We start from the raw sequence: 21,173 nt of genomic DNA on the forward strand, positions 1-21,173 counted from the left end.
TGCCTGTCAGGTGGCGCGGGCGCGCGGCCTGGCTGGGCTTAGTGGGCCGACTGGCTGCTTTCCCTTTCCTTTTTCTCTAGATTTTCTAATTCCTTTTCTATTTCTTTTTCTATAGGGTTTTCAAATCCAAATTCAAACTAGGTTTCAAATTCAAATAAATTCAAACTTGTGCAACACTTCAAAGAATATTTTAAGCTCAGGATGATGCAACATGTCATGACTCATAAGGTTTTGGCAAAATTAAATAATTAACCTCCACTAGTTTAAGCTATTTCTAATCAAAAGGAAAAAGAGAGAAAGAATCTAGAGAGAGAGAAAGCCTAGAGTGAGAAAAGGAAGAGTAACACAAGATTTTGGGTGATAATTAGAAAGAAATTTTATACCCCCAAAATCAGGGTGTTACAGGATACGTCACTCTTCATCTACCAGCGAGGCGAGAACACCGCCTACGTCCTACTCTTCATCGACGACGTTGTGCTCATGGCATCCACCACCGATCTCCTACAATGCACGATCATCACCCTCAGGCAGGAGTTTGCGATGAAGGACGTGGGGCCCCTCCACCACTTCCTCAGCATTACCGCCGAATACCGGCCCTAGGGTATATTCCTTCACCAACACCAGTATGCCATCGGCATCTTGGAGCGGGCTGGCATGTTTGACTGCAAGTCCTGCTCCACGCCTATCGACACTAAGGCAAAGCTCTCTGAGTTCGACGGCCCCCGGTCGCCGACACGACATCTTACCAGAGCCTGATCGGCGCACTCCAGTACCACACCTTCTCCCAACCCGACATCGCCTACGCCGTCTAGCGGGTGTTCCTACATATGCACACCCCATGGGAGCCCCATCTCACCGCTCTCATGTGGATCCTACGCTACCTCCACGGCTCCCTCGACTATGGCCTCCTACTCTAACCATCCCCTATGTTGGAGCTTGTGGTCTACACGTGTAACACCTCTGGTGTTACGAGAACTAAAACATTGGCATGACATCATATGCACTGGCATTACATTGTGTATGGTACACCTAGAATGCATCCACTAGGCTAAAATTTCAGAAACAAAATATTTGATGTGATGTTTGTGGAATGATATGGTCTAGTAAGGGGGTTCTTAAGCCTAGTTTGGAGCTAAAACCCTAATTAGTGTCTATACTGTGATTTTAAATTCTATGCATTTTTTGCAAAAAGTGTAAAAATCAAAGTAATAGAGTAACAAAAACTAAGCAACTTTTATATTTGGAAATTTCCAAGTTTTTTGGTGTAATTTAGAGTAATTTGCAAAAGTGCCTAAGTGACCCTACCTTGTATTCTGAAAAACAGTGTTGATGAGCCAACTTTGGGCTCTTGTATCTCTTAATCCATAGGGGATTTGCTAAAAGTCACCATAACCAAGTTGTAGAGCTACTATAGTAGTACAAATTTTATTAAGTGACCTTGCCCTAAAACTATATGGGACCTAGTGTAAAATGTTCCCAAAGTCGGGCTGTCAGTCAAGGGGTAACCTGAAATTGGACTCTTAGTGGTATTTGATCAAATTGGGAGTCAAATTGTGCTTGATCCAGTAAGCAAATAACCAAGATCCTTATGACAAAGTTGAAGTTGGTATATAGGGAACAACTTTGATGCAGTCGGATTAGTAGTTTCATTGCATGGAAATCAAAGAAAAATGCCCCCAAAGTCGGTATGTCAGGCAAAGCAATGGAGTCATTCAGAGTGAACAGTCAACTGAAGAAGATCTTTCTTATCGCTGGTGTGTCGTGTGCCGTGATCCGTGCAATGCTAAGGACGACATCTATGCGGTGAGCAAAAAGATCAACAGGAGAGTGAAAAGATCCGGGGGATTGAATTGGGGCTCTCCCCTGCGGTGCCCACTTGATGACGATGTGGCCGAGCGGCGGTAATTTTGGTGGCTGAGGGCTTCCTCGGTTGCGCCACACCAGGGACCAATTCACCACATCGTCGTAACGGTATAGATGGCAAGTTACCCCTCCATGAGCTATTGCGCCGCTACGCGCCACGAAGCATAGACTAGTGAAAGATCTCACCACCGCCGTGAACGTTCTCATCCGAAATTCACAAAGCACGCGAGTGATCACTATAAATTGAGTGCCCTCCCTGCTCCGCCCTATTGTTACGCACCCCGCGCATCACTCCTCACCTCAATTCATCCACCGTAGCCCGAGAATTCGGATTTTTCCCTCAAATTAGTCACTGCCGCCGCCGCAAGACACCTCATTGTGGCCAGCCCTTCTCAAGTTAGATCATGTCCCTCTGAGCCATGTTTTAGCATCCTCTAGTTCTAGTGAAGCTCACGGGCTTAACCGATTGAACGCTACTGCATTAGGGCATCAAGAACATCGCATCAACGCCGCAAAGCACTCCCGAGAGCACCCTCACGTCAACCAGCCCTCCCGTTCTCCCTCCGTTCAAATTCGTGCGCGCACTACACCTATGGTGAGCCAGTGATACTCACCCTAGTTTCAATTTAAATGCTACCTCATTTTGTTGCTAGGAACGTGCTCGCTGGAGTTCTTGCTCCATTGTAGTCACGGGCAGAGGGAATCACAAGCTCGATTAATTCAATTGAAGCCTAGAATAGAGTCGCCTTGGCTCAAGGATGGTGGGTAGGTGCTCGAGTTCGATGACCGTTGATATTTGTAGAGAGTCCCGGCAAGGAGTGGTCGGCGGGCGAGCGCGCCGTCGTCGGGGACGTGAAATCATGAAGAAATAGAAGCAGGAGGGCCTATGTGAAATTGTCAGTTATATATGTAAATAGTGTCGCAGACTCTGTATTTGATATTTGAATGGGCAGGGACTTTTGTGCAAAACCACACGTGCGGGCGAGAACGCGGGCGCGTTTCCTCTGTCCGTGGGCCGATTCGGGCCAAATTTGGCCCAACCCTGTTCACTATTTTTCTTTTTATTTTTCCTAATAGCTTGGGAAATCCATCAAAAATAGTAGAAAATTGATAAAATCATGAGACCAATTTTGTTAGACTCCTAAAATCAAGTAGTATTTAATAAAAATAATTCCAAATATTTATTTCAAACTCTGGATTATGTAGCATTTAAAAGTACTTGAGTAATGCCTTTTAGAATTTTAAAAATAGTTTAGTACTCCCAAAAAATTATAAAACTTTTTGGGTATACTTAAAATGTTGGTTATAGACTTTGAGTAAAGTTGTTTGGGCACTGTTTAACCAGAAAACCAGTAAGTAGTCCATAGGTTAACCATTTTCATACCAAAGGGATTAGAGGTAACTTTTGTAAATAAAGTTGAACTTGGTAAACTTACCTTCACTTGTAGCCTAAGAAGGTTAGTAAGTTAATCTTAGAAGATTATTTAACTAGGAAGTCTCAATGGTTGATAAGCATCGTGAAGGAAAGTTGTGTTTAAGACACAACTTATTATCTTTTTATACAGTTGCATATCCATAGCATAAGCATTCATATACATGTATTATCATGTTAGAACACGAAGAAGAATCCATAGTAGAAATAGAGGTTGTCCCTCAGACCGAGAATCCTCCAACAGAAAATAACTTTTACTTCGACATTTGTGGTGAGGAAGCAGAAACTCCTACAACACAAGGCAAGCCCCGACGCATTTACCTTTCCTTGTATTTTAAAGTTTTATCAACTTTGAATGCTACATTAGGTGATAGGAATTGTGTGATAAACTATTGATGCATTTCCTTCCTTGAGAAATTGAATATCATTCCTTGTTACCTAATTTATTCAAACATGTACAAGTGTGGACATCTATCATGGTAGTAACATGCAACCAAGGATGTCAAAAGGTTAGTTTAGAGTTAAGAAAAAACAATAATTGAACTCAGGTCAAGATAATTAGTCCTATAATGATGACAGGTGATTCTTCTACTTTTTTCTGGCATTAATACTCCACGAACAATCATCACATTTACAATAACCTCTATACCTTCGAGTACTTGTAGCATCAATGCCTAGCTCAAATTCCTCGTTAATTGCATATTTGATCATTGATAACCTAAACTCATTCATGCTTCTATATGTGCTACTAAGCCTCGTAACTCAATTTTTCATATCAAACATTACGACATCATCATCATTGTCCTCGCATTCCATAGTCGTCCATGCATCACCATAATCGTTTTGACATGCATCAATATTAGTTCCACCAATCAACTCATTTGTCAGGCCTAGTGTATCATACATCACTTCTTCGTTAACAACTACCTGTTGTCCTTCCTCCTCCCATCTACGGTCAAGTTAAATTGAATCCCAATCAATTCTAAACCTACTCCAAATGAGTTAGCCTACAACATATTTAAAGAACTATGAGTTAGCCTAATCGAGCATTACTCTAATTGATTTCATAACACACCAAACTAATCAGAGCATCAAACAGTAAAGGTAGAGAAACACTACCTGACCACATGCTGTAGAAATTGAAATGACTAGTGGTGCTATAGAAATTGAACAGACTGGTGGAGGAGTTGGCACTGATAGGGATGCAAACGTTGGTGGCGTCTCTAGCAATAAGATCGACGATGAAAGAGAACATGGGGTGAAGGGAGGACAAGGCGGCACGGGATCTGTGCCAGATGCAGTGCGTTGTGCCTTTAAGGAATCGAACGTAGAAAAATCTAGTACTGCTGTCGGTGAATAAGAGCTCATGGCACCCAACTCTGCTACTATCGCCGAAGACGATGGGGGCGCCACCATCAAGGATGAGCATGTTGCGTGAGTGAAGGGGAGCGAGCAACAATAGAGGAAGGGGCAAAAGTGGAAGTTGAGCTCGGGTGTCAAATCGCTCCCTCGTTTAGGTCCGGTGTACACACAATGACGATGTCTCAGTGCCAAATGTGAAATAAGCAATGTTGGGAAACAAAAGTAAAAAATGCAACGTTGTTAGTCTCATTTTTGAAATAAGCTCTCTCTAGGGCGAATCGGTCAGGGAAGCGGTAATTGGGTCAGTTGGCGAAATTGTTTGGGCTGAAAGCCTCTAGATATAAAAAAATTAGGTTACGCCCTAGGTGGCCCACAGCCCAAATCCGCCCGTGCCAAAAATGGCTCTCGATCATAACCATCTATGTATGAACCTAGTGGGTTACACCCTTTAGGGGTTGGAATAGGTGCATAGATGATTGACTCTTGTGCAAGTGGGAAATTGTTGAATATATACCCAAGAGACAATCATCATACATGAGAATGGTAATGGACGTTTAGGGTAAAAGCACATTAACAAAGTTTTATATATACAAAGGCATTTTATCCATGCATGTGTAAATATTGTGGGTACACTGCTAATATTGATGTGGCGTTGATCATCGACGAACCACTTTATCCATGAATGGTGGCACACGGGAACATATGGCTACTTCCACTACATCGACATGGCCTTACTCCATTGTGTTGCGTGTGTAATGGTAACGATTTATGATCCTTCGGATGATACCTTGGTTAAATGTGGTAGATATGCTATTACGTACCATACATTCGTTTGTCTACTACTACTACATTAGGTTGCCTGCTAATATTAGCTATTTATAATCATGTACTCGCCGCATATTATCTTAATTGAACGTGGTAAATGTGTCGAATTGACTGTTCCGGAGAATAACTGTTTACAACTGGTGTTGTTGTGCACTAGAAAATACATCTAGAACTTATTTACAGCTAGCTGCAAAATATTTCTAAGATGGCAATCAAGGCCTAAGAATTTAATGTCCTGAATTTAATTAATGTGATCCTCTTGAATATCCAGGTAAGATACTATGGGCTGAGAATAATAGTATGTATTTCCTTGTGCCGGTAAGATATACAATAACTGTTCCGGCTAGATGTCATCCATCTGCATGAGTGCATGGCATTGGCATGCACAGCCCACCATACGGGTCACGTGCGCATTGTGAAAAGGGGTACAGGAACTCAAGAACGAATAAAAATGAAGAATCACACGGTCAAGCTAAGTTCCTGCTATCAGGTCCACTATATGCATCGGCCGATGGAGACTAGCCAGGAGGAGAGCTGGCAAGGCAACGCATCCCATGGTGCCAAACCTCGTTGCCGTGTGGAATAATCATACTACCAGTCAGAAACCAGATGGACAGATACTGATGCATGGTAGCATCCCGGCAGCTGGGTGTGTATCAATCAATATATATGTGCACAGCCCAAGCCTAGCCTTGGGTCAGAAACAAATGCGACACAGACCACGCGCATAGCTAGCTAGATCCACCGTACCGTCGCATAAGCTAGGCCAGGCCTCTGATCCATCGGCCGATCAAAGATAAGGAGACCAGCGAAGGATGGGTGCCGACTCGCCGCCGTCGTCGTCGTCAACGGCGCCGGTGGCCGGCGTTGGCGCGAAGAACACGGTGAAACAGTACCACCGGATCGTGGTTGGCTTCCTCCTCGGCTTCTTCGTCGTCCTCGTGCTCTACACCACTCTTTCTTCCCAGTTCGGTTCACGAACTGCCATTGGTTAGTACTATACCGTGAGCTTGGTGTTCGCGAGCAAGGTTTTCCTTTTCTTGTGTTGTATAATTCTTCAAATTAAAGCTGGAGTATATATTTAACAACTCCCAATCCGCAGCCAGTACGTTCTTGTCTCCATGGCAGCAAAGCCATAGTGCTTTTCGTGTTTTCTTTTATTCTCTCTTTCCTTTTTGTTTATAAAGGAAGACAACTGCTTTAATTTGTTCCTCGTTTTGTTTAATTTCGTCCGCTAGTAGTCCTCTGTGCTTCTTTGACCATGCTACGCTCGGTGACGTATTTGTTCTACCTTCCTTTGACATTCCTATGGCAAATGATTCGGAAAATAAAAACTCCTAGCAGCTAACAATCACGAATCAAACAAAACAACCGTATCGAAATATATACATGCATGTGGGATGACAGGATGTCGTTGACCGGCAGCTGTTTATTATTTAATTTGTCTTCTCGACCTTTGCTGGCATAGCAACGAGTTGTGATTTGTTTTGGAGCCATAAATATACTACGTACGTACGTACATGCTCAGCTCGGACAAATTATATACAGTTTCAAAATAAAATTTAGCTTTTAGAGTTGTTTAAAATTATATGAAGTTGAGAATTGGTTTATTTTGAGATGAAGGTATATATATGATCATTAATACATAAAACCAGTTCTTTCTTGGTACACGCATGCAGGTGTCCTGCAGTCTTTGTCTGCCGTGCGTACTGATCAGGCTACCGGGGCTGCCCCACCGTTGCCGTCGTCGAATACGCCGAGTAATTTGGCACAAGGTACGTACTAGCTATAACTTACAGCTAGCGACTTGTACCTAAAAACTGCTTAGAGTGAATTATTATTTTTTTCTATAAATAATTAAGAGGTCAATTGCTTCGGTGTTAATCGATCGAATGCTAGATCAGGACTTGTCTCTAGAGTCTAGACGCTTTGGCGATTGAAGAATTGAAGTAGATACAAATACCGAGAAGTGACAAAGAGAGCCCATGGCCCACGGCACTTGTAGCTTTGTGTGACCCGTCGTCTTCAGTCTTCTTAACCACCGCGATGCTGATGAGTTTATGGGCTGTAGCATTGAGGATGCGTAAGGTCCAATAGTATGTGAGCGATAGAAGCGTACCGACTACTAGTACATTCTTCCTAAAATATAAAATATACATAATTCTTACTTTGTTTTAATTGAACCACATAACTCTAGATTTGTCAAGTTCATAAAAAAGAAAAATAATTCGTGTATGAGCGGTCCTCCCTGCATAAGGGTGAACCGTCCGCAACTGCCTACGTGGCTATAAGGTCTTTCTTTTGGGCGTGCGGACCATTCGTGTATACGCGACGGATCGTCCGAGAGGCACGTAGAGGGTTTCGTGAATGTCATGTAAAACTTGGATCTCGTACTCTGGAAGGGGCCCATTAGGGAGATAAGATTCTACGATAGTTTTGAGATCGGCAGGCCACTCAAGACGCTTTTAAACAACGTTAAGCCAAATATATGTGAAGATTAGGGACGAAGAAGACTACACTACGTTTTAAGCTTAATTAGTGACAGATTTTATGTCGCTAATTGAATCTATTTGGTGATGCGTTTTTATAAATACGTATCACTGATCGAACCAATTTAGTGATACGTTTTTATAAATACATGTGACTGACTGAACCACCTTAAAGCATCTCTAAGAGACTATTTATTTTTTGTTCTCTATTTGACTCTCTATTTATCTTTTCATAAAAATTACACTTTATATGTAGCATTTCACTACAACAGACTATCTAACTAGTTTTACTAGTCAGGTGGATAGCCAAATTTAGTTAGTGATAGAGCCAATTTGTAAAGTCGGATAGCTTGGCGAGTCAGATAGATAGTCTGTTGAAGAGTTATTTTTCTGTTGAATAGCTAAAATTTAGCTTAGCGAGCTATTTAACTAGTCTCTTAGATAGATAAAATCTGATTCTTCATTGACACACGCGGCTTCCTTGTCAACATTGCAGTTCATCGTTTTGTTGCACAAGTACGGAACAAATTTGTCTAGTGGTCCTCCAAATAATGCCCCCATTATGTCGTGCTACGTATACCAAAGCCTAATGGTACTCGAAAGTCTTTTAATTGTCACAGACGATTGATTTGACTGATTGTGATATATCTTAGCCGAAAGAAAACAAGACGAATAAAAAAGTTGCCTTTGTGCCAGGGACAAAACGTGAATGCGAGATGAGAAAAGGAATGGAATAGAACTGGTTTGGCCAATATGAATAAAATATCGTGCGTGGTTATCAATTGAATAGTCCTTACCCTACAATGAGATGGACTGGACAATTGTGTGACATATATTTATTAGATGATAATAACACTCATTTATGCTATATATAATAGTTGGATGATTATTATATAAATATGAATTCAAAACTGGGAATCATCATCAAATCATTACACTTCATCGTTGAACCAGATAAGGGAGTAGCAGCAATGTGGGCCAACGTACTGCAGAGGACCTTAATTTTGTTCAATGAATTTTGTTTGAAATTTGTAAATATACATTGAATCTTACAGAGTTAAAATTGGGATGTGAAAATATTATTAAATTCAAAAGTAAAAAACAAATAATATAATAGGGTTTACAGATCTGTGACACATAACACGGGGCTTCCATGTGCCTCATCAGTCAGTCGGTTGACCTGGAAGATACAACAATAGAAATTAGTTGCTTCCTCCGTCGAAAACATTCATTTTATTGCCATCTAATCCACGATTTGCATGTGGATTATGCATGATAATCCTAATTTTTGTTTATTGCTGATTATTTTGTTTCCCAACTACTAATGTGCATAATTAATTAATTAATTAATTCCACACCAAAGTGATTGTTAGTTTTAGCTTATAGATTATATAATTTACATTATATATGAGATTAAATAATCAATATTTTAGAATATAGATTAAATAATCTAGGTGTACCTATTTGACAAACTAGCTTATTGAAACTCTGATTCTTGATTATAGTTATGTGTTGCGCGTGACGGGAGCAAGGAAAAATAAATAAAGCGTATTTTGTGTGGGGAGTGGCAATGGTGTGTAATTTCTTCTGAAATTGCTATTGGTAGTAGATTTTTTGCCAAAAAAAACTCAAATAAACATCTTTTGAGCAGATATGGGATTATGATAATCTGACGTCTAAATTATATAATTTGTCCTAATAATTTGTCTATTTTTCATTATTTAAGTAAACTAGATTAAATTATAATTTGAAACAAAGAGACCTATGTCTTCATGCTTGACACCGCTAATGTGCATGAGAATTTGTACAAAGAAAATCATGTTTGATATAGGGTTTCTTTGCAACTCTCTTGGTGCAAGAAGCTAGAGGAGCTACGCTTAAATGACTTGAGCTTTGTAATAATAAATCATCTAGTCTGCTCTAAGGTTCCCTCGTAGAGCCGTTTTTTGAGTTAGTGTTTCGTCTAGTTTTTTACCTAAAGAGCCAATGAAAAGAAACAGTTGAAACCCTTCAGTACTAAGCTCTAAATGAAATAGGACAGATACAGTTGAGATTTACCTTCATTTTTTTTATAACGAATAAATGTTCATTGATACAGAGGAAGATGGCGGGCACAAAAATGATAAACCTAACAAGACGGAGGAGGAACATATCCAAGACGATGCTCATCGAATCGGGAAGAACAATCAATCTGAAGCCAAATTAGGTAAATGAGGTTACGCTTCCCTTTTTGTTGATGAACTGATAAAAAAACACGTGCAATTTAACATCCCGTTTAATTTGGCAGAGGTCTAGCTCAAAGCAATTCTGATCATGGATCTGTAGTTGTGTCAAATTAAACGGCCTTTATTTACTAGTAGCATATCTTTTTTACTACAATTTACTAAATGACAAACTGTTAATTAGATGTCAACAATAATGGGCAAAATGCAGAGAAGACAGGTCAACCAGCAGCGAACGATGCAAGTGACAGGATGGAGGAAGAGCTTATCCGGCAAGAAATCGATCAAGGCAGCAACAAGAACGATACCATCATGGAGCCTGCAGGTTCGTGTTGCTTCCAGCAACAAATTTTCATTTCCGATCTGCTAGCTAATTCATTACCTGATGAGGATGAGTGAACCATTATTGCCACACAGCTACGGCGCCACGCAAGCCTATCTGCGACCTTTCCGACCCCAGGTACGACATCTGCGAGATCTCCGGCGACGCACGGACCATGGGAGCCAACCGCACCGTTCTGTACGTGCCACCGGTCGGCGAGCTCGGCTCGGACGGCCAGGAATGGAGCATCCGTGACCAGTCTCGCAAGCACCTCGAGTTCGTGAACAAGGTCACCGTCAAGTCGCTGAACGCCTCCCAGTCGCTGGCGGCGCCAGAGTGCACCTCCCGGCACGCCGTCCGCGCGCTGGTGTTCGCGATGAACGGGCTGACGTCCAACCCGTGGCACGACTTCAGCGACGTGCTCATCCCGCTCTTCATCACCACGCGTGCCTTGGAGGGCGAGGTGCAGTTCCTCGTCTCCGATCTCCAGCCGTGGTTCGTGGACAAGTACAGGCTCGTCCTCAAGAACCTCTCCCGCTACGACATCATCGACTTCAACCAGGACGGCGGCGTCCGGTGCTACCCGCACGTCACCGTCGGCCTCCGCAGCCACCGCGACCTGGGCATCGACCCTGCGCGCGCCCCGCGGAACTACACCATGCTCGACTTCCGCCTCTACATCCGCGAGATCTACCGCCTGCCGTCCGCAGGCGTCAGCATCCCATACAAGGAGGCGAACAGCAACGCTGCGGCAGCTGCGCCCGGCGCCCCAGCTGAGCAGCTGCAGCGGAAGCCACGACTGATGCTTATCAACCGTGGCCGCACGAGGAAGTTCGTCAACTTCCCGGAGATCGTCGGAGCGGTCCAGAAGGCTGGGTTCGAGGTCATCCCGATCGAGCCGCGTAGAGACCTCAGCGTGGAGGACTTCGCCCGGACCGTCGACTCGTGCGACGTGCTCATGGGCGCGCACGGGGCCGGCCTCACCAACTTCTTCTTCCTCCGTACCAACGCGGTGATGCTGCAGGTGGTGCCGTGGGGGCACATGGAGCACCCTTCCATGGCGTTCTACGGCGGGCCGGCCAAGGAGATGAGGCTGCGAGATGTCGAGTACAGCATAGCGGACGTGGAGAGCACGCTCTACGACAAGTACGGCAAGGACAACCCGGTGGTTAGCGACCCAGAGTCCATACACAAGCAAGGGTGGCAGCTTGGGATGAGGTATTACTGGATAGAGCAGGACATCAGGCTCAACGTCACAAGGTTTGCTCCCACGCTGCAGAAGGTGCTTCAGATGATCAGGGAATAGAGGAAAATGAGATCAATGGAACATATGTTACATTACATTTATTATTCATGCTTAGAGATGAATAGGATTAATCTTGTTTTTTTACATTTGGTATATTGGCCTATACATGGAACAATTATCCATATGCGTCAATCTTAATCCGTGGTTTCTGTTGGATTTAAATCTATTCTACTCAAATTGCTTAGAAATAAACACTAGCAGAAAAGAGCTCTAGGTGGCGGCAGACAGAAATTTATACTGGCAGTTTGAGTTACCGCGCGCTAGTGAAAATAAATAGGTGTGCCCTCCTTAACGAACTGCTAGTGTAAATATATTTACACTGGCGGGTTCACTTAACTGAACCACCGGTGGAAAGAACATATTTACACTGGCGGTTGTTTTAATTGAACCGTCAATGGAAATATCATATACACCGGCGGTTCACTTAACTAAACCGTCAATGTAAAACAGATATTTACACTGGCGGTTGTTTTAAGTGAACCGCCAGTGGAAATATCATATACAATGGCGGTTCACTTAACAAAACCGCCAGTGAAAAAGAGCTATTTACACTGGCGGATGATTTAAGTGAACCGCCAGTGGCCATTGTTTTAAGTGAACCGTCAGTGGAAAAGAGCTATTTACACTGGCGGTTCTTTTAAGTGAACCACAAGTGGAATGTTATTTCCACTGCTGTGCCCTTAGCCAACCGCCAGTGGAACAGGCTACTTACACTTCGGTTTTGTTAACACAGCCGCCAATGAATTGCCAGTGCATCGATTTGTCTTAAAAAGTAGTTTTATAAAAGTATAAATGTATTAACATTCACCCAATACATTGCATGATTACTCAGTACCAGAGAGTGATCAGTACCCCAATACATTGCATGCAGGCCCGTCGATGGCCAAGTGCCATCTTGGCAATGGCACAGGGCCCCCAAAGTTAACAGAGCCTCTAAAATCCAAATACTTAAAGCCCATTGCCATTAGCTATTGCTGCTACTTTGCTTACACGAGAAGGCCCAACCAGCTGCAAGTGCCGCTCAGCCAGTCCGCCAGATGCCCATAGACCAGATGCATCGTATGCCAAGGCCCAGGAGGTGACGATTCAATTTCATCTACTGAGGGCAGAGGGCACCGCGCGAACACCAAAGGCCGTGGTACAAGCGAACAAGTTCGTCTCTATTGAGTATTGAGCAATCTACTTCGTACCCATCTGCCACCATAGCCATTTTTCTACTAATGGTATCAAGATACCTTTTGAATTTGTCTCTAATTTGGCATGTCGCTTGTTGTGTCCCACATGCCCATAAGAACATCCCTAATGCCTCACATGACTCCACCTCTTGTGTTGACCTTAACCCATGATACCTCACTAAAGTATCATGCAATTCTATAAAAAGAATCTGGAGTAATACGAAAATTGTAATGACACTTCCTAAAGTCCCTCATATTAAGTTCCACCCATTGCCATCCTATCGCGCGCGGCAATGGAGGAGGAAGATTAATCATAGGAGCAAGAGTATACGAACGAGAAGTGAAAGCACCTAGAATCGCCGCTGCACCAAGTTGCTGGAATATATGATGGAGCTATCATCACTTGCCGTGTTGCTGTGGCCGGATTCTTCTGCCCTACTCATCTCAGAGTTGCCTACATTTAACAGAAATGCAATAGTCATCTTGAATTTGATTATAAATCATTCAAAACAGAAATGCAATACTTAACTTGTATGTTATAAAACTAAAGTGCACAAGCACATAAATAAAACTGAACTACAATATGTACGCAATCATCAAAGCGACTCGGAGTTATTACAACATACATTCAAAACTAGACTAGAAAACTTAACAGTGTACGTCAAAGCATTATTACAAGACCACACAGATAAGCTACATCAAAATATGATCCCAAATGAACCTAATCTAATGGAGGCGTCCCTCTTTAGTATTCAAATTAAGGAAAACCTCCTATCTATATCGTTTTGCATAGAATATTTGCCATGCAGTACAAATCAGAGTCTTCTTCAAGTCCATCTTGCTTTAAGACTCGCACAACTTCGTCAACTTCTTCTTGTCCACGACTAAGAGTTCTTCGGTTTCTTATGCAAATGGACTTAGAAATATTAGCAATGTGCTCTTCAAAACTCATCTTTTTCTTAGGAGGGCTATCCATTGTGGCTTCCCTCATTGGCCTTTTGGACGATGATTTAATATTGGAGCAACCCACACCGTCATCAAGAGCATCCTGGCTGCCATAGCTTCGCGGGGGCTCACGGATACCTCCAACACTAATCAAATTGCCCCTGTCATGTGTGGTTTGACCAAACAAAGTGTAAAGCTCATTAAGAAAGGGTGGTATTTTTCCTTGACTGCCCTGAGTACTAGGATCCCGCGTTTGAACATATAGCAGATTTAGTATTGGTCCACAAAATAAAAAACTTGTAATCAATTCATGAGCAATGTACCCCTTCCTAGGTCCCCCAGGACAAATCATAAGTCGCTATACCACCAGTCCTTGAGTCACGACCAAGCCAGTATGGTTCTGCAAGTATTGCCAATGCTGGAAATACCTTCAGAGCATGTTAAATTTGTTTTGTAGTTTTTTGTTTTCATAATCAAGACCAGTCTGCTCTTTGAAGCTGCGATACACACTTGTTGCCATCCATATTTAGTTAAGCTCAAGCTATTGAAGTTATTAATGTTCTTCTGAACGATGCATAGGTCAATGAATATTTTAGTTGTCATCGCATCCTAGCTGACACTGTCCGAACTCATCTATGGGCAAGGTGCACATGCAAGTAACTATTTGAAACATATACAAAGGCACATTTAACAATTTCTGAAACAGAAGACATGTAGTAAAAGAAACAAAATAAGTTATGCACATAAGAACTTGCCATGACAGTTGTTTTGGCACGCTTCTACCGTAGGTTGTACTGAGTAGGTGCAGTTATCTTGCCACACAGGTTGTACTGAGTAGGTTTGTCCGGGGAACAAGAATCAGTGAATGAAGGTGGCAGATTGGGCAACCATATGCAGGAACTGCGCAAAAAAAGAAGAGTGACTTAAGACATTATGGTATGGAGTAGAGTGAATAAGACATTATGGCTTTAATCTGTGCCGACTTTTACTACTTCTATAATGTTTTGTATATATGGATTGCAGCTGCAGCATCTTGCAAAATAGATTACTAATACGTAAAAGCTAGCTCACTAACGATTTAAACATATACGACAAATGAAAAATAAAGATGGAGGGTAAACAGAGCAACAGAATAAAATGGAGGCATGAGCGTAGATAGCAACAGTAAAATGGAGTAACTAAGTAGTTGACCTAGATCCACGTCTTGGTGTGTGGCGCGCGGTGTGCAGTCGACGGCCGAGCCCACCGCCTACTTCACTTCGGCTAGGACGACGAAGGGAGACCGGATCCGGCAACGACCACAAAGGGGAGGCGCAAGGTGGCACATCAGCGGCTGGAGAAAGAAGGGAGAGTAGGGGCAGTAGGGCGTCTGGAGCGGCGGACTGTGAGGAGACGATTGAGGCGTATATACTAAAACGATTTCTACTGGCGGTTCTTACAAAGAACCGCCCATAGAAATGATTTCCACGCGCGGTTCCTTAAGCCAGCCGCCAATGTTAATTGAGTGTTTTCACTGGCGGTTCCTTAAGCCAGCCGCCAGTGTTAATTTTTTCACTAGCGGTTCTTTAAGAGAAACGCCAGTGGAAAGTATTTTCAGGTGCTGAATCACTTTGACTAGTTATCAGATTTCATCAGAAAAGTATTAGTTAACAAGAACTAGGCTTTATTCATAAAAAAAATTGTTTCATTTTATTGCAAACTACTACTTTTCCTACTAGAATAAGCTACCATGCAGCAGCCGACGATGCTTGCTGGGAGGCATCTCATCGCATATTTGGCTCGCCCCACCATCATCATCAATGTCATCGTCGCCACTACTGTCGCTGTCGTTGTCACTGCTGCCATCGTCGTCGTCCTCATCATCTGAGGAGCCGATGCCCATCCAATGTTCAGATGTCGGGTCGTCGTCGATGTCGAAGGACTCCACATCTGATGATTCTCTGTCGGACATCCAAGACCAGTTAGTGCTGGTGTCAGAGTCCAGTTCCCCGTCAACGAGGAACTAGAGGTCGTCCCCCTCGGTGAGGTCGCTGTCGGATTCCGATGCAACCTCAAAGTCCTATTCATCTGCATCCTAGTGCAAAGGGGCTAGTTTTTCATATGCCGGTATAGGATCCCACTCTAGGATTGGTTCACGGCTAGAGGAATGGGAGACAAAAGAAGCAGAGGAATCACTCGGTGATGTCTCAATGGGTGGAAGGAAGCAAGAGAGTTTTTCTGAGTTTGTAGGCGATGAATAGTGGAAATGTGGCCGATGAGCATTTAAATAGATTAAAATCGATAACTGGATCGACATTTACGCGAACTTTGAGGAGCAAAGAGGCATTCAAAGTCGCCACTTCGTGTTCGGCGAGCATAATTGTCATTTCAATTCTATAGGGACAGTTGAAAAGACATGACTAAGTTAAGAGAGCCGCAAGTGGAAAGAACATTTCCACTGGCGTTTCCTTAAGCCAACCGCCAATGTTAATATGATATTTTCACTAGCGGTTTCTTAAGCAACCCGCCTGTGAACTTTGTATTATAAATACCCCTTTCTCCCCCAACAGGAATTGTGTATCTTGCAGCCAACTTCCATTGGAGGCGATTTTGGAGGTCTAGATTACATAAAATACAAGGGGGAGGTTTTGATCTTCATTTTTGGAGGAAGGTTGCTAAGAAAGGTTGGTTTTTTGTTTCTTTGTCAATTTTTGTATATTATTTCTCATTTTTGCCAAATTTTGGATCTAGGCTTTTACCATGTGGAGAGAAGAGTGTAGCCACGTTTTGTATCTAGGGTTTCACCATGTTTGGGATAGAGGGAGAAATGTTGGGTAATTACTGATTATTTTTAATTTATTAGTTGTTATGAGGTTGGTTTAATTATGTTTGAATTGCCAATTATTGTTAGAGATATGTTAATTGGGTATTAAGTGTAGCTATTATGAGGTTGGTTTATTAATTATGTTTGAATTGCCAATTGTTGTTAGAGATATGTTAATTGGTGTTGGGGGCCTTCCTCTTCCGAAGGTCCTCAAAAATATGACTAACCATTTTCTCCTAGCATAATATTGATTATTACAGGGAGCTTCGCTTTGTGATGGAAGTCTTCCTCTCTATAGAATGTCTTCAAGACGAAGATACAACTCGAGGGTGATGATAATGAACGTTGAAGCTATAGCCGAAGAGTAACAACTTCGGCTTAAAATGACGACGAAGACCAAACATGACGCTGAGCTAAAGAGGAAAAGACTAGCTAGTCCCTAATGATTTGTATTACAGTTAAGAACAAATGTTAAGGTCATAAATGTATTTTTACTTGGGCTGAGTCCCGTGCCTATAAATAGGTGAACAATACCTCTGTACTGTTCACACTGAATTGTAATCGCTCTCGCGTCAACACCTTCGAACAAGCCGAAGGTATCAATGTAATATGAATTCTGTTAATGCCCATGAGCATATTATGAAATACATATGTGTATGAGCTAATAGATTACATTAGTTGTCTTTATGTATTCTAATTTTTATAAATCATGAAGGCTTGTCCTTCATGACCTTCGTCTGAGGATCATTATATCCGAGAGGAGGTAATGCTTTGGAGGACAAAGGTCCTTAATCTTTAACATTTGTGTTGCCTTGTTCTTGATTCACAACATTTGAGAACAAGTGACCAACATTGGCGTCCACCTCCGATGAACTCAAACGACCACCTTCGGCAAGCATCCACCTTCGTCATGCCGCCGAAGAAGGCAATAGCGCTAGGGGCTACACTTCAGCCACTAGAAACCAACCAAGAGACTCTCTTTCTGAGAGAAGCCCAAAGCCAGAAAAGGAAGGCTACCAGCCCAACATCACAGGAGGAGGAGCTAGACCAACAAATCAGAGACTTGGAAGCCATACACCAACAAGTGCAAAGAAAGAGAAAGAAGATGCTTCGGCTAACTGACCTTCAGAGGAAGATCGATGAAGCTGCTGAAGAAATGTGTCATGTCACGCAAGATGACCAAGGACGAAAGCCTCAACAGAGAGAACATCGTTAATAAAGTCCAATCAATGATGATGAATGGTATGATGACTTTCATCATGGTAACTTTGCTTTTGATGATGCTTCTCCTCTAGCAGCAGAATTGCAGGCTACCCCATGACCACCATCCTACAAAGCCACCACAGCTTCCCATGTACGATGGGCATTCTAATCTGAAGCAGTTTCTTATGAGTTACGAAGCAACCATATCTTCATATGGTGGCAACACGGCTGTCATGGCGAAATCCTTTGTCATGGCAGTCAGGAGCATAGCTCAGACGTGGTATTCTTCCCTTCGCCCGGGGACGATCACGTCATGGCAAAAGCTGAAGGATATGCCAGTAACCAGCTTTTAGGGTTTCTAGACGAAGCCAGTAACTGCCCAAGCTCTGTTCCAGTGCACGCAAGACAATGAGGAATACCTGCAGGCATATGTCCGAAGGTTTTTGCGTCTTAGGGCTCAAGCGCCAACGGTGCAAAACAAAATTGCCATTAAAGCTATGATCAAGGGGCTCCGACCAGGACCAACGGCACAATATTTTGCCAGGAAGCCACTGCAAACCTTGGAAAAGCTCTTCCAGAAGATGGACGAATACATCAGGGCCGACAATGACTTTCGGCAAAGAAGGGAAGAGGCCTATAGATACTCAGAAATGACTAGGGGCTTCGGAGGAAGACTCCACCATAGACATGTCAGAACAATCCACAATCCCAGCTCAAGTGAAGATAGAGGAAAGAACGCTCAAGGACATCAGCAAAGCTCCCAGTCTTTAGGGATGCAACAAAGTTTTTACAGGCCACCAACTCCAAGAGGCAGAGGAGGAAGAAGCTTCGGAGGAAGGTTCAATTCTCAGCCCAGAAGGTTGTTCTGTCTATTTTGCGGGGAGGATAAAGGACATACAACAAGGACATGCCAAGTCATAATCTAGAAGCAAAAAGAAATAGCTGAAGCCGAAGCACGACAGAATCAGCCGAAGCAGGTCCTGCATACTGCTTCGTGCTATTCTCCGTACATTCCGGAGTATGTGGGCAACCAGCAACCCACAACATCAGTTGCTTCGACAAGTTATTCTCAAACTGCATGGGCCCCGCTACCACCACCACCACCTATGGCACCAACCTTGACCCACAATCAGCAGCCAGAACGGCACCGCCAAGCACAGCAACAGCGCGATACATGTGAAGAATCCGAAGCTCGCACAGTCAATAGCATTGTGCCCGAGTCAAGGCACATTTACTGAAGTCATGCAGGGGCTCAATTAGAAAATTTTCATACCTAATGTACTCTTTACTTTTCAGTCCTTATATTTCTTTCTTCCGAAGACAATACAGGAACGTGCAACCTTTGGCTCAATGTAATAAATCTGGGGTTACACCATCGAGTGTAACAGAAAGGGTGATGAAGCTCCAAATTCGTTCCTAAGGGAATGCAGAGCTAAATTGGCACCTAATTAAAGGTGAAGAAGCTCCAAAGTCGTTCCTAAGAGAATGCAGAGCTAAAATGCCACCTGAGTAAAAGATGAAGAAGCTCCAAAGTCATTCATAAGGGGATGTAGAGCTTAGCTCCAAAGTCGTTCCTAAGGGAATGCAAAGCTAAAATACCACCTAAGTAAAAGGTGAAGAGACTCTAAAGTCGTTCATAAGGGGATGCAGAGTCTTATTTTTTATGTTTTGTGCATCAACATCATTTGCATCATACCATCACATCATATTGCATGACATCGCATCATACATCATTTTGCACTGACACAAACAGTGAAAGGAGAAGAAAATCGCTCCTTCAAATATATTGGCTAACCCATGAGGTTAAGTCCAGCTTCGACAAAGATTCATGAAAGAATGTATCAATAAGACATAATCCATGCTTGTAACAGAGGTATTGTCATACAGAGTTAATGCCTTCGACAATGGTATACTTATACAACGTCCATGGCAAGAACTACACAGTCGATTCGACAAAGAAGGGGGATTTCTTTCTTTATGAAGCGTGAAAAGAAGGGAAGGTGTTTTTTCGCCTACAGCTAAAAAAATGGTACGTACGAAGATTTCACACCTCACAAAGAAATATATTACATCATTAAATGCACAGATAGTTGATAAGTGTTTCTTACAAAGGCAAAATTCTATACAGAGAATCTAAAGTCTTAAATGATAAGCTCTAGTCGTCCTCTTTTAGAACTTTATCGGCAGCTTCCTCCAAGAGTGTGTTGACAGCTTCGTCAATGTCTTCATTAGCAATCCTAATTACATCGAGCGCCCCCTTCAGAGATGGATCATCTTCAGGATTGTATGGCTCTGGAGGGGGAGAGATCTCAGTTGTACCACAATACAAATCTGTTACTACCGAAGCTAAAATAATTTATGAAGCTGAATCATGAAAGGTATACCTATAAGCCTGGCACGTTCAGCGGCTTCTTCAACTCTCCTAGCCTGTTCCAAGGCGTCATGAGATTCTTTTTCCTTCTCTCTGATAGCTTCATCAGCTATCTCTCGGCCACCCTTCAGCCATAATTCGGAATAAAACTTTCTGCTTAGAGCGATGGCTTCGACTAAAGGATTTTTAATATTGTCGGCTGAAAGCGAGAATCCTGGTTGAGACAGCCTTGGCATGTTCACAACCGACCTTTTCTAGGACTGATACGGCCCCACGAGCACCGACGAAGGCAAAGACATCTCCTGTCACTAAGAATTTCTTCAAAAGCATCGATTTTGTCGTTGATCCAGCGGATAACCCCGTCAGGATCACCGCGGATAAAGTTTTGCTCTGAGGAAAATGTGTTGACTTTAGAGAAGCTATTCTTTAAATTCTTAGCACATTCCATAACAACATTGTAACACTCCTCTTTGGCTTGACGAAGCTCTTCGACATTTTTCTGTACCCTTGATCGTTCAATATTAGATATTTCACGTTTTGTCAGCTCCACATTAAAATTCTCGGTTGCTTCGCCAAGTTTCTTTTCCAATTCTTGTACTTCAACAAGTTGTGGGGATAATGTGCATGAACTCACCAAAGGTGGGAGCCCATGTGAAGTGTAAGTCTTACCAAAGAGGATGGTTAAAGCTGAGCACTGCTATTAAAGTTGGTCAAAATTTTATTAGCAGTTACTAAGTATAAGTAGATAACAACCCAATTAAATAAGAGATCAAGATTAAATAACAACACCCACGATGCAATGCAAATGACAAATTGAGTATAATTCCATAAGTTAATCATGTGAGTGTCCGAGCC

At 42.7% G+C, this 21,173-nt stretch overlaps 1 protein-coding gene across 2 annotated transcripts; it reads left to right on the top strand.

Annotated features, from left to right (window-relative positions):
• The first annotated feature begins 5,932 nt into the window (after positions 1-5,932).
• Positions 5,933-11,983, top strand: LOC100273057 (uncharacterized). 2 transcript variants are annotated; one of them, XM_008660032.4, is made up of 5 exons: positions 5,933-6,472; positions 7,162-7,257; positions 10,070-10,177; positions 10,378-10,518; positions 10,611-11,983. In XM_008660032.4, exons 1-5 carry the CDS (start codon positions 6,298-6,300, stop codon positions 11,819-11,821), a joined length of 1,731 nt encoding a protein of 576 aa, XP_008658254.1. In that variant the 5' UTR covers positions 5,933-6,297; the 3' UTR covers positions 11,822-11,983. The 2 variants fall into 2 exon arrangements, with proteins under 2 accessions (XP_008658254.1, NP_001140978.1); NM_001147506.1 differs by having other exon boundaries at positions 6,196-6,472; positions 10,405-10,518; positions 10,611-11,980.
• The last annotated feature ends 9,190 nt before the right edge of the window (positions 11,984-21,173 follow it).

Source organism: Zea mays, chromosome 9 (genome assembly GCF_902167145.1).
Source record: "Zea mays cultivar B73 chromosome 9, Zm-B73-REFERENCE-NAM-5.0, whole genome shotgun sequence".
NCBI lineage: Eukaryota > Viridiplantae > Streptophyta > Magnoliopsida > Poales > Poaceae > Zea > Zea mays.